At 53.1% G+C, this 13,883-nt stretch overlaps 1 protein-coding gene and 1 long non-coding RNA gene across 2 annotated transcripts in view; both read right to left on the bottom strand.

The window, feature by feature from the left end:
• The window catches only part of LOC135405712 (uncharacterized), a 958,894-nt gene that overhangs the window by 634,130 nt on the left and 310,881 nt on the right, over positions 1-13,883 (bottom strand). The gene's annotated exons all lie outside the window — the stretch shown is intronic.
• LOC135405292 (zinc finger protein OZF-like) lies at positions 10,350-12,375 on the bottom strand. Its single transcript, XM_064639959.1, has 2 exons — positions 12,230-12,375; positions 10,350-12,041 (listed from the first exon to the last, which is right to left on the bottom strand). The coding sequence occupies exons 1-2, from the start codon at positions 12,366-12,368 to the stop codon at positions 10,867-10,869; spliced, it is 1,314 nt and encodes a 437-aa protein (XP_064496029.1). The 5' UTR covers positions 12,369-12,375; the 3' UTR covers positions 10,350-10,866.

The following is a 13,883-nucleotide window of genomic DNA, read 5'->3' on the forward strand; positions in this document are numbered from 1 at the left end:
CGAGTTATAGATCGGAGATCAGACGGCAATAAAAGATGTGTATACAAAAAATAATCTAACATTTGTTTAGTTGGTTCCGCATGTAATCCAAACTCACTGACTGTACTTTGCAACTGTGCCAAGAGCTTCCAATCTAATGGAGTGATAGCAGCGTTCATTCCTCCTTGCCCATCCTGATTATATATAACGGGAAAAGCATGCAAATCTACAGCCTGCAGCCCATGAGAATCACCCTGCTCCATACAGTGCTTAGCAAACGCAGCCCAAGTTTCTCTCTGCTCTTTCACCATGGCCTCCACCAGGTCACCGAATGCCCCAGGGACAGGCTCTTTGGTCGAGTGAGCAGGAGGAGGAGGCTTGGGCCAAGGGTCAGTCTGACCACTGGGCACATCGGCCAGGGGAGGTGGTGCAGTAGGAGCTGCAGATGTCTCTGATTTCAGCAACCCGTCTGTATTTATTTTAGAAAGATCAGGGGGCACAGCGGGGAGGTGAACTGTCTGCATAGCTGGGGGAGAAGGCTTATAAGAAAACCAATCAGCATTTTTATACCCTTTGTTCTGCTGTCTCACATTTTGAGCCTGTTCTGACGCACGATGTTCTGCCTCATGTTGCAACAATGTATTATAAACCACCCTCCAAAGCTTTCCCAGCTTTTTTGCAACTTTGTCATCATCTAAAACAGCTTCACATATTTTATCACCAAATTTACGCTACTCCTCTAATGAATGCACAGTATGAGGATTAACAAAGCACCCTTTCTCATAACCATAATCAAGCAACCCAGGGAGTTCCTTTTTTAAATCTAAATCTTTAACCCCTTTTTTCTGTAAAAATTCAGGAAATAAACTATATGCTGCTTGCCTTTCCATACCTACGTCAGCGCTGTTGCAGCCCTTCACGGTCCGGCAGCACGTACGGCAGAGTTTGTCTATACAACACTCCGGGTCCGAAGTCGCTCTTTATGCCGACTTTTTCCGACCAGCCTCGCTGCTAAGGCTCCGACACCTTGCCATCCAACCGTGATTCCCCCGTTTTCTTTAAGTCGAGAGTCAGGGTCACCATTCGTTGTAGACGACGGGATAAGAACACACAGCTCTGGGCAGAATCATGACTTATCCAACTTTATTGCTGCAGGCTTTGTGCTTATAAAGGTTAATAATTAGCCTCCTACATGTTACAAGCGCTAACTCATCATTGGCTTCTGATTACCTAAGTTATATTTGCGCAAATGCTGTTTCTTTCACATTCTTATGGTTACTTGTTTGCTATTTGCTCTGCTTTCCCATCCGCTTTATTCTATTCTTCTGTCACGTACACAGTTTCACAGATATAGTGACCTTCTAATAGTTTTCCCTTACCGTGGGACCAGAGCTATAGCATCTTTCTCATGTCCTCTTTCTATCAACCACATTTCTGTAATACTTTCCACATGTATGTTGGAAGCACAAAAGAGTGAAGCAAATGCAAAGCTAAACACCCAATGGAGCCTGACTTTGTCCCTAAGTGGGGGATGAGAATTGGACACAACATGTGCAGGGACAGATGGAGGGGTTTGTCCCCCTGGCCCTGCCCAGAAGGGACACCTTTCAGGAAGGGTTGTGGCCTTGGCTGTGCTGAGGGTTGCCCCGGGCAATGCAGCTTGGGATTGCAGTGGCACTGTCAGGGCTCTGCAGAGCTCCTGGCAGTTCCTGCCTTTGTCCCCAGCAATGCCAGAGACCTGCAGGGGTTGCAGTCAATCCCTTGTGCTCTTTGGGACCCCAACTGGCTCTGCTGAATGTCAGCAGGCCTGGAGTTCCCAGACTGTTCCTGCATCCAGGGTCGGGCCTGCAGTGACGTTTGTGCAGCATTCAATTGGGGCAGTGGCAGGATGGCCATGGATCCATTCCTGCACAAACACAATGGGGCTCCATCCCAGGCAGGGAGAGAATGGGCCCACAAATGTTGGAAGGAGAAGAAGCAGGGAGTTTTGGCACTGTGGAACCCCATGGAACCAAAGGAACCCTGGGACATGGTGGAACCTCCTGGAATCAAGGGGACATTGTGACCCTGCAGCACCTCATGGAACCAAAGGGAGTCTGGGACGTGGCAGGGCCTGATGGAAACAAAGGAACCTCCTGGGAACAAAGGGACCCTGGACACTTCCCCTCATGGAAGCTCAGGGAAGCAAGGGGCCATTGTTACACTGTGGAACCTCAGAGAATCAAGGGCCCAGTCTGACAGTGCAGGGCCTCATGGAGCCATAGGAATCCAGGGACACTGTGGAACCTCATGGAATGAAGGGGCAAGTGTGACACTGCAGAAACCTCATGGAAGAGTGAGAACAAGGAGATGCTGCAGAACCTTGTGGAAAGAAGGGTTCCTGTGCTTTCATGAGGGCTCGTGTGTCAAATGGCCCCTTGGTTCCACGAGTATCCACAGTGTCCCAGTTTTCCTTTGCTTCCATGAGGCCCTGGAGTGTCACAATGACCCCTTGGTTCCATTAATTTCAGAATGTCTTAGAATCATAGAATCATAGAATCAATTGGGTTGGAAAAGACCTCCGAGATCATTGAGTCCAACCCTTGGTCCAAATCCAGTCCATTTACTAGATCATGGCACTCAGTGCCACGTCCAATCTGTGTTTAAAAATCTCCAGGGATGGTGAATCCACCACCTCTCTGGGCAGCCCATTCCAATGCCTGATTACTCTCTCTGTAAAGAATTTTCTCCTGATATCCAACTTAAATTTCCCCTGGCGCAGCTTAAGCCCGTGCCCCCTTGTCCTATTGCTGAGTGCCTGAGAGAAGAGACCCCTGAACTGAGGGGCCCAGAGCTGAACACAATACTCAAGGTGTGGCCTCACCAATGCAGAGTACAGGGGAAGGATCACTTCCCTGCTCCTGCTGGCCACGCTATTTTTGATACAGGACAAGATCCCATTGGCCTTCTTGGCCACCTGGGCACACTGTTGGCTCATGTTGAGCTTCCTGTCAATTAGTACCCCCAGGTCCCTTTCTGCCTGGCTGCTCTCCAGCCACTCTGTCCCCAGCCTGCAGGGGGTTGTTGTGGCCAAAGTGCAGGACCCGGCACTTGGCTTTATTGAACTTCATCCCATTGGAATCAGCCCATCTCTCCAGTCTATCCAGATCCCTCTGCAGAGCCCTCCTGCCTTCCAGCAGGTCGACACTCCCTCCCAATTTGGTGTCATCTGCAAATTTGCTGATGATGGACTCAATCCCCTCATCTAAATCAATAAAGATGTTAAACAGGACTGGACCCAACACAGACCCCTGGGGAACACCACTGGTGACCGGCTGCCAGCTGGATGCAGCTCCATTCACCAGCACTCTCTGGGCCCGACCCTCCAGCCAGCTCCTAATCCAGGAGAGGATACACTTGTCCAAGCCATGGGCTACCAGCTTTTCCAGGAGTATATTATGGGAGACTTCACGTCTCTGAAGTGCCACGTCTTCAACCAGCTGTTCCCCTGAGCGTTAAAGGGGTGAGAATCAGATTCCCAGGAGCTGAGTGACATCCAGGGACACCCCATTGCTCTTCTCCAGGAACTGCTCGGGCCCAGGTGGTGCTGGGTGAGGTTTACAGGGCGGAGCAGCTGCTGTCAGTGGCTGACATTGGTCTGAATGACACCTGTCCCCTCAGTCACCAGGCCACGGGGTCACAGGGGGAGAAACAACAATGGGCTGAATTACCTGGCGCTGCACACTCGGCTCAGTTGGGCTCCTTGTTCTCCTGCAGATCCAGAGGGTGGCTGGTTCTGTGCCGGGAGCCCAGGCAGGAGCACAGGATGGGCTCAGGTGGGGGCACGTGCCTGCCCTTTGCTGCTCCATCAGAAGGACTCAGGGATGGGCTGTCAGTGGGAGGGGGTGGTGGGAAGGAGCCTCCACTCAGGGGCTGGAGCTTCAGCTTCTAAAGAAGGCTGTACTTAATCACAGAGCTACAACTCAGGATTTCTCCCAGCATTCCAGAACTTTTCCTTTAGCCAGCTGAGAGTGCCCAGGGCACAGCCAGGTTAATGTTTAACTCTTCCAACACTGCGCTCATCCCGAGGATATCCTGTCATCCTGAGAAGAAGGAAGGGAGATGCTGTGCCTGTTCCCTAGGGCTGTGCAGGAAGCTAAACCTTCAAAGCCGTGGCCCTTCTGAAGGAGTTGATCTTGTGTTATTCCTCAGTAGTCAGCACTGAAAATTCTGTATCCGAGACACTGAATGAAAAGGAGAGTTGCTAAGAGGCTTTTTTGGGGGAGAGTGTTTTTTTGGTTTGTTTTTGTGGGGGTCTTTTAGTGCCAGATGAAGGTTGGATCATGAAAATCAGTCTTGTTACAGACAAAAACTGTAAAGGCATTTAAACACTTTCAGACGCTGTAACCGTTTTCCTTTCTTTCACTTTCTCACCCCTTGCAAATCAGAGACAGTTCCTAGAGGACACGAGAATAAAATAAACAAAAGAAGAAATTATTTTTCTACTCTTGAGGCCTGTGTCAGGTCTGTTTTGAATGCATTTGAATCCTACTGCTTCCAGGCTCTTTTTCAAGTAGCACCAGATAAATACCTGTGAACTACTGAGATGAGAGTGATCATTCTTACTTCACAAAGTATTTCTCTTTCTCTTTTCCTATCCTGTGGCCCTTTTGTGTTCCGTGCTATGGAGTGACTACATTTTTGTTCTAAGCTAATTCACTGCTGCTGTTTTGGGTACAACTAATGTCAAGCAGCAAACCTGTAACATGCCAGAAACAGGCTACAGTGTGCTGAAGACACAGCTTATGTTTGATGGTGTGTAAATACAGAGAGTTAGTTGGGTTTATCTGATAGCCTGGCAGAAAGAGAGAGGAGCAGGACAAACTGTTTTCAGTAACTGTGCTGTTCAGACACCTGATAAGATTGAGGGTGCTTTGGAACTACTGATGTGCTTTGAATAAGAAAAGAATAATCATGTCCATTGGCACTGGCTTATCAGGAAGGAAGTAAAATGCCAGCACTTCTACATTAGCAAAAAGTTTTAGACACTTTGGGCCATTTTTCCATTGACATTAAATAGCAGGGTACTTTTGAGTGTGCTGTAATGAGTGGAAGGATTTATTACCTTGACAGAATGACAGGTGAATGTGTTCAGAGAGGAGTCCTCAGCAACAATAACAGCTCTTTGGATAAGTGGCCACATCTATTCCTGCTTTTGGTAGAGATTCAGTAATTCCCTCCTTTCTTTCTCCCTGAAGTGCAGTGGCTCACTTACAATGTGCAGTTTTTCAGAGTGTCACATCCTTGTGCATTTTGTAATATCCTGGCAGCATGTTTGATATTGGGTGTGTAACAGGCTGTTCATAAAATAATGCTGGATCATTGACTGGTGTGTCCTCTGCCTGCAGTCCCTGGGTATTTTCATGTTCCAAAAAGAATAGATCTCAGCCTGTGCTGGGAAGGGAAGGTGGGATTCACCATTAACTTACCCCAGCAGGCATGAAACATGCTCAGATGCACTATTATCTTCTCAAAGTTTACTCATTTTTATTTTTGTACCTTTTCAAAATTTATTTCTAGGTTCTTTCACATGCTTACAATTAATTTTGGGATATTCAAATTTGATGAATGGTAGTGCATAAATGTATTTGATTGATTTTGGATTCTAATTGATTCCTGTCAATGAGATCCCTGTGACACTCTGAAATCAATGATATGTGATTCAACCAAGGCACCACTGTTCTGTACATCAGGTAGCAGCTGGGAATTTAGGAACTAAATGTTCACAAGCTATAAATGGAGAAAATGTTTAGATTTAAATAGCTCTTTGTTTGGCATTTATTCACCAAAATATGTTTCTTGGGAAAGTTAGTTTTCCAAGGTGCAGGCTTTCAGTAAAAGAAAGGTCATTGATTTAAGATTTGTTAAATTTTAGCTAAAAACAACAGGCTCCATTTGGATGTAAAATGATTTAAGTATTTCCTGCAGGCAACCTTCATGCTTTAGAGCTGTTGCTCAAAGGTTTCATTCTTCTATGAAGATCTCAATAAAAATTCCTGCCTAGGGAAAGCACTATAATCAAAATAAAGTGGTCTTCACTTTTTTTTCCTGTGGAGGCTGCACTTGAAAAGAGTGCTTCAAGGCAGCAGGGTTGGTAGGGAATGCCAATTTTTATTTATTTATTTATCTACTCTCCCCCACATATGATGATAGTCCAGCTTTGGAATCAGCAATACACTTCAGACACTAATACAAGGCAGTATGTGAGCTGCTGCTGCTTCCAAAATGCAGTATCCTGGCATTCCAGTCAACTTTGTAATCTGGTAAAAACCCACTTGGCAATATTAAAATCTAGCTTCTGAAGCACTTTTATTTCTGAAAGCTCTTTATGTCTTTTTATATCTTTTTAGCATATATTAAATTTCTTAGGAGCAGTGACCAGGATGTTCACTTGATGGATGACTGGGGGGGAGTCTCCCCCCACCCCCTGCTTTTTTTTTCCTTGCCTTTAATTTTAAAAAGAGGTGTGATAACTGTGCATTAGGCAATGCTGGAACATGAATCCTGCAGATGCAGCTGTTTGACACCATTAACATGGGGGGTTTGTACCATTGTTAGGGAAGTTAGCAGAGATTTTCCAAGCTGAGAAGGACAGCCTGCTGCCAAGCTCTGGCATCTGTTTTAGGAAATCTTTTGTTTCAAGGATGCCCTGAGGAAAATGATGACTGGATGCTTTTCTGAAGGCACAAACAGCCTGTTGTCTCTTCCATAGCATTCAGAATGGGACTCCTCGTTCCAGCAGACTCTGCCTGCTCAGGTTTTTGTGGTGCTGGGTTAGGGTTTTCATGGGGTTTTTCTCCTGGGATAAAGTTGTGTACAATGAATATTGATTATTCATCCCATGTCTGGTTCACTGTCTACATCTTGAATTTGACCCAGAGTCTGTGTAAATGAGGAATGCATTGAAACAAAGTCAAGGATCCTTCAGTGACTTGTTTCCTCTGAGTTCAATCTTCTGAGACCTCTGATGAGTCTGGCAGGGCAGTGCCTGTGTGCAGAGGGGCAGGAAACAGAGTCCCAGCACAGCAGCAGTGCCAGGGAGCAGCAGCATTTGGCCTGTTGAGAGCTGCTCTTTTTCTCCTGCCACCCTCGCTCTTTTTCTCCTGCCACCCTCCCCTTCTGGGCCTCGGCTGAGGCCTCAGTGCTCTGGGCCTTGGTCCCTGGGCTGGGCTGGGTCAGTCCTGTGGCCATGGCACTGCTGCCATGAGCTGGGCTCCACTGCACTCTTTCCACCACACAAGGGGCTCCATTTGCTCCGGGCACAGCCTGAAGCCTCAGCTCTTCTTCTCAAGGGCTCTCAAGAACAAGGCCAAGGAGCAGACTCTCCAGAGGGTCCTTGCCTTGCTGGTTTCTCCCTGGAGTCTGTGTGCTGCCCTCAGGGTCCCACTGTGGGGGTTGAGGGGCTGAGGCTGCTCCGGCTGAGGCTGCTGCAGCTGGTGCTGGTGGTGGCCAGTGCCCCTGGAGATGGCAAATGGGGCCTGAGGAGCCCGGGGCCGATTCTCTGCTGCTGTGCTGGGGAGCGGGGCTGGCCCTGGGGCTGCAGGAGCTGCCTGAGCTTATGATGTGCTGAGCATTGCAGACCCAGAGGCCCTGTCCCTGAGCTCCATGGCCTCCATGTCCTGCTGCAGGGCCAGATCTGAGTGTGCTGCTCTGCTGGGCTGGGGCAGGGGCAGGGAGATGGGGGGACCAGGGAGGGGCTGGACTGGGCAGTGCCAGGGAGGGGAAAACCCCAATGTTGAGCTGAAGTGTGTGAGTGTGCAGGGTGGGGGCTCTGCAGGGCTGAGGGGCCTCCAGGCCCTGGCAGTGGCAGCAGGAGCCAGGCAGACACTGCCCCTGCTGCCAGGAACTGGGGTGTGTGTGCAAGGGAAGGACTCTGCAACCTCATGGAATCAAAGGAACCTGTTGGGACACAGGGACCAAAGGAACCTGGGACTCAGTGGAGCCTCAGGAAATCCAGGGACCATTGTGACACTGGAGACCCACATGGAAACAAGGGCCATCTGACGCTCTGGAACTTCCTGGAACCAAGGGGCCATTGTGTCACTACAAGGACTTCTGGATTCAAAGGAACACAGGGACACTGTGGAATCTCCTGGAACCACAGGGACACTGTGGCATCTGGGGCCTCATGGAACAGAAGGAACCCTGAGACATTTTGGAAGCTCATGGGATGAAAAGGGCCACTGTGACAATACAGGGCCTCAGAAATGCTGAGTGCTGAATCATTTTGGAACCTCGTGGAACCAAGGGGCCATTGTGACACTGCAGGGTCTCATGGAAACAAAGAAACCCTAGGAAACTGCAGAGCCTCCTGAATTTAATGGGCCATTGTGACTCAGGGCAATCTCCTTGAGTCAAGGGGCCACTGTGACACTGCCAAGCCTCATGGAATCAAAGGACTGTGAGGACACTGTGGAATCTCATGGAGCCATGGGGCCGCTGCGACTCCACAGAACTCCATGGAATCAAGCAGACCTGCTGCCTCCCCCCCACCCCTGCCGGCTCTGCCAAAGCTTGGGCACCTCTGGAATCAGCGTTTCCTTTGGCAGCACAACTTATCTCAGACAAGATAGATTTCCAGAGTTGGCTTCTCCCCCTCTTTTCTGTGGTTTTCTTTTTTTTTTTTGTTCCCCTGAGGGGAAAAGGGGGAAGGGAAGCACGTGTTGATCTCTGGTTTTATCTGTATACAAAAGGGAGTTGGGGCGGGGAAGACAAAGCGGTTTCTCTCTCAATTCTCTCTCTTTTATCCCATTCCCGCCTCCCTCGCCACACCCCGGGCGACTGTTTCACCGCCGCCCGTCCTCGCCCGTCCCGCGGGGCAGCTCTTTTAGCTCCGGGCGGCGGAGACTCCCCCGGCGCGGCCCTTTGGTTTTCCTCGGTTTATTCTCCGGAGTCGATTCTGTTCAGAGCTCGACCCCCCTCTCTGGCGACCCCCGCCAGGGCCCGTCCCGGGGCGGCTCCTTCAGTGCCACGGGCGGCGGGGACCCCTCGGGGCGGCTCCCCCAGGGCCCCGCCCGCCGCCGCCGCTCCCCGGGGCCCTCCCCGCTTCCTGCCGGGATCGGACACCGCCGGCGGCCCCGGCCCTGCCGGGCTCTATCAGCCTGAGCAATTGCTGCCAAGGAGGGGCCGGGGGCTTCCTCTTGGCCTTCGTCTCCCTGGCGCTGGGGCTCGGCTTCTACCTGCGCCAGAAGGTGAGGGGGGTCCCAGGGGGCCGTGTGTCCCCCCAGAGCGTCTGTGCCCCCCCGGGGACCCCCCACCCCGGTGTCACCCCCTTTTCTCTCCCCACAGAGCTCCTGAGCCGGCGGCGGCCGCAGCCCCTCCCCAGGACCTCGGGCCCAGCCTGGACCCCTCCTGTCCCCGTGAGGATTTTGGGGGGGATCGTGTGTCCCCCCCTCCCCTGCTGTCACTCTGCCTCTGCTCGGCTGCTCCCAGTCATCCCAGGAAAGTTTCTCAGTTCTCCCCAGTCTTGGTTATTCAGGGGCAATGGGGTGGAACCGAGTTTGGGGGGGCAGAACCAGCCCTGCAATCAATGAGGAATTGGGACCCCCCTGTGTTCCCCCAATGTCAACCCCCTCTGGGGGGGCTTTGGGAGGGCACCTGCCCCTCAGTGTGCACCCAGCACACACCAAAAGGTGCTGGGAAACCTCCAAAACCTCCCCACAGCCCCTCAAGGACCCCCAAACACACTCAAAGCCCACCCAGGGTCCCCACCGAATCCCTTTTTCTGGGGACTTCTCTGGGCACTGGTGGTGCTGGGAGCCCCCCCGGCTGTGGGGGAGGAGCTCTTGGGTGAGTGGGGGGGGGGGGAAGGGGGCAGTTAGTGGGAAAAGGGGGGTCAGAAAGGACAAAAGGGGTGGTGGGACCCCAAACTGAGTGGGAGAGGAGTGGGACCCCTCAAAAGTGGAGAGGGGCAGGGCACTGTGGTTTGGGGGATGATGGGAATAGGATGGGAGAGGTCAGAAGAGGGGGGAAATAAGAGAGTGGGACCCCCAAACTGAGCATGAGGGGGCTGGGGAGTGGGGGGATGATGTGGAAGGGGTGGGAAAGGGAGAAAAAATTAAGGGTTGGGACCCCAAAAGTGATCCTAGGCAGGCTGGGGATTGAGGGACCATGGAAAAGTGGGAGGAACAGGGAGAAGGGTGGAAAAGGGAGGGTGGGTCTGGCAGGTCTGACGGTCCCATGGGGGTCTTTGGGCACAGGGAGGTTGGTAAAGGGGGTGGCCCTCTGAGCTCCCAACTTCCTGTGGGGTGCTGGGGGCTGCTGGATCCAATCTCAGCCTTGGATCATGCCAACAGCTTCAGTTTAAGGGAATTACAGAGCTGTGACTGAAGCACTTTTGTCCCCCAGGTTTTAATGATGGCAAATAAAATCTATTGATAGAAATGAATTATTTAGGGTTACAAATGATCAGACAAAAGATCTTCATCACAATTATTTACTGCACAATACAAACACTAAAACTACCAGGAGTACAGGAGAAGAGAGGACAGTGCTCTACACTAAAGCAATTGTTGAAGCAATTCTACTCAAGCTGGCACAAAAGCAATAATTCTTAATTAGAGATGGATGGAACTCCCCCAGACCAACGCTCGTGGGGAGATCTCTGCTCTCAACCTCCAGCAGTGACCTTGGGGGGGTCCCCAGCCAAGGCAGGAATCTCCACACACCCCTCAGGAAGGGTTCTGTTGGAAGAAGCTGCCCCTGGGAAAGGGGACTGGCCCTTTGTGGTCAAAAGGGATGGACTGACAGTCACTGGACTCCAGGGGTTGCCTCCCCATCAGGGGGTTCATTCGGGGTGGAAGCAGCAGCTGAAGCTCTTCCCGCAGTCGGGGCACTCGTAGGGGGCCCTTACTGGTGGGTCCGTTGGTGTGAGGTCAAGTTACCGCTCCGGGTGAAGCTCTTCCCACACTCCCCACACTTGTAGGGCCTCTCCCCGGTGTGGATGCGCCGGTGGGTGATGAGGTTGGAGTTCTGCTTGAAGCCCTTCCCGCACTCAGTGCAGCGGAAGGGCCTCTCATCCGTGTGCGTCCGCTGGTGCAGGAGGAGACTGGACTTGGTCTGAAACGTCTTCCCACATTCCAAGCACTTGTAAGGCCGTTTTCCACTGTGGATGCACTGGTGGGTGTGAAGGGTGGAGCTCTGTCTGAAACTCTTCCCACATTCCCTACACGTGTAGGGCCGTTCTCCACTGTGGATGTGCCAGTGTTTGATCAGGTGGGAGCTGACCCTGAAGCTTTTCCCACATTCCCCACACGTGTAGGGCCGTTCCCCAGTGTGGATGTGCTGGTGTTGGATCAGGTTGGAGTTGTACCTGAAGCTCTTCCCACATTCCCCACACGTGTAGGGCCGTTCCCCACTGTGGATGTGCTGGTGTCGGATCAGGTCAGAGAGCAAGCTGAAGCTCTTCCCACATTTCCCACATGTGTAGGGCCGTTCCCCAGTGTGGATGCGCTGATGTTGGCTCAGGTTGGAGCTGTACTTGAAGCTTTTCCCACATTCCCTACATGTGTAGGGCCGTTCCCCAGTGTGGATGTGCTGGTGTTGGATCAGGTTGGAGTTGCAACTGAAGCTCTTCCCACATTCCCCACACGTGTAGGGCCGCTTCCCAGCGTGGATGTGCTGGTGTCGGACCAGGTTGGAGTTGTATCTGAAGCTCTTCCCACATTTCCTACATGAGTAGGGCCGTTCCCCAGTGTGGATGTGCTGGTGGGTGAGGAGGTGGGAGCTCTTCCTGAAGCTCTTCCCACACTCCAAGCACCTGAAGGGTTTCTCCCTGCTGGGAGGCTGCTCAGGGACCACCAGGTCAGAGCTCCCCATCAAGCTCCGGCCGCCTTCCTGGCACAGGCTGGCTCTTTCCTCCTCAGAGCACCCTGGGCTGGCTTTGGAGCCCCTCCTGCGGGGGGATCTCCAGCCCTTTCCCTCCCCGCTGCCTTCCTGCGCCGGGGAGCCCTTCAAAACGGCCTCTCCCACCAGGGTCTCACGGGGGGATTTGTCCTCCGGGCTCTCCGTCCTCAGCTCGGGGCCTGGGGCAGGAAGCAAGAAGGACAGGGAGGGGATTTGCCTCCGGCCCACAGGGAAGGCCAAGGACATCCCCCCAACTCCGGCCCCGGCAGGACGGCGGCGCCAGCGGGGTTGTCCTGCAGCCGGGGCCATGCTCGGCTGACAGAGCCAGCACAACACCCGCCCAAAGGGACACTGACTTCCTCCTCACCTGCCTGGGGGGCCCAAGGCATCTTCCTCTTCCTCGCAGCCTCCTTCATCTGCCCAAGCTTTGGGAAGGAGAAATCCTGATGGGGGGGAAAACAAGGGCTGAGCACATTGGCTTGGGGGTTCCTCCTGCCCAAGTCCATCTCTAGAACTCACCGGGCATCATCTGTCCATAAAAACCTCCAAAACACCAAGATTCAGCCCAGTAAAAAAAAAACACCAAGATTCAGGAAAAAAACCCCTCAGAAATATCGATATGAACCCCCCCTCAAACTGCAAAAAGTTAAAGTTTAGCCAGTAAATACTCCAAAATATGAAGATTCAGACAATTAAAAGGTGTTTAATTGGGAGGCTGAGGGGAGTGAGGTCATTTCACGAGCACTTGATTGAGTTGCTATATATTAATAAAGAGCTGTATTAATGTAGTTTCACTTAAAACTTGATAGGGCTGTTCCTCGAGCTTATTTGGCCCCCTGCCAGTCCGGGGCTGTTTCTCCAAACCACCAATCCAAGTGTGCCAAACGCCCTGGCTGGTCAGTGCCGGCTGGGGCAGCGGGCACTCGCTGAGGGGATGAGAAAACTGCACCCGGGGCTGGGCTGAAAGAGGCTTCAGCACCACTTCTGATGGCCCAGGGGCAGCATCTGGCTTCTCCCAAACAGAGAGAGGGCACTTGTTCCTCTGCAGGGAGTCAAGGACAGGAGGGTGACTCCTGCTGCATGGATGGAATGGCAAAGGATCCCTTGGGTCCCCAGGATGGACCAGCACTCGGGGATACAAACTGCCCTGGGGCTCAGGATGCAGCTGCCAGCACAGATTTCCCTGCAAAGTCTGCAGGGAGTCGAGCTCTGCATAGGAGATTGTGCCCCATGGATGGAATTGCAGAGGGGCCCTCAGGTCCCCAGCAGGAATCAGCAACCAGCAATAGACACAAAAGGCCCCCATGAAGATTTCTGGGGGAGTGTCCTGTGGGGAGGGGACAGTGTCACCCCACCAGGGCAGGACTGGCAAGTGGGAGGCTGCTCCAGGGCTCTGCAAGAGGCCTCGTGCTCTGCTCGGCCCCAGCACTGGCTGGTCCCAACACCCCCGGCTGCCCCCGGCCCTGGGCAGCTCTGCTGCCACAGGCTGTGCCCTCACCGTGGCCCTGCAATGGCCCTGCCTGTCCCTCACCCGGGGCCCTGCCCACATCCCTGTCCCTTGGCTCTCTCTCTGCCAGCTCAGTGTGGGGCACACGGGCTGGGGGTCCCTCCCAAGCCCCCCGGGCAGCCGGCGTTGGCTGGGGGGATGTGAGGGCTGGGCCTGCTCAGCACAGCCCCGGCCTCGTGCCCAGAGCCTCTTTCCTGCCCCACACAAGAGCTTCCCGGCCCCCCCAGGGCTCCCCTGCTGCTGCCTCTGCTCCTGGCCCTGCCTTTGCTGCTCCCTTGCCTGGGGCAGCGGCTGCAGGGGGGGATGGCAGCAGCTTCAGCTCCACGGCACTTCGTGGGGGGAGCTCAGCCCGGGGGGGACGGGCAGGGACCTGATGGGGATGGACAGGGGCCCAGCAGGGACAGCCAGGGCCTGCAGGGGAAGGCACAGGGACAACCTGGCCCCCCACACTGCCAGGGCTGTCTCTGCTCCTCCTTGCAGGCTCCGTGGCCAGGCACAGTTGGTGTTCCTGGGT

Source organism: Pseudopipra pipra, chromosome W (genome assembly GCF_036250125.1).
Source record: "Pseudopipra pipra isolate bDixPip1 chromosome W, bDixPip1.hap1, whole genome shotgun sequence".
NCBI classification, from domain to species: domain Eukaryota; kingdom Metazoa; phylum Chordata; class Aves; order Passeriformes; family Pipridae; genus Pseudopipra; species Pseudopipra pipra.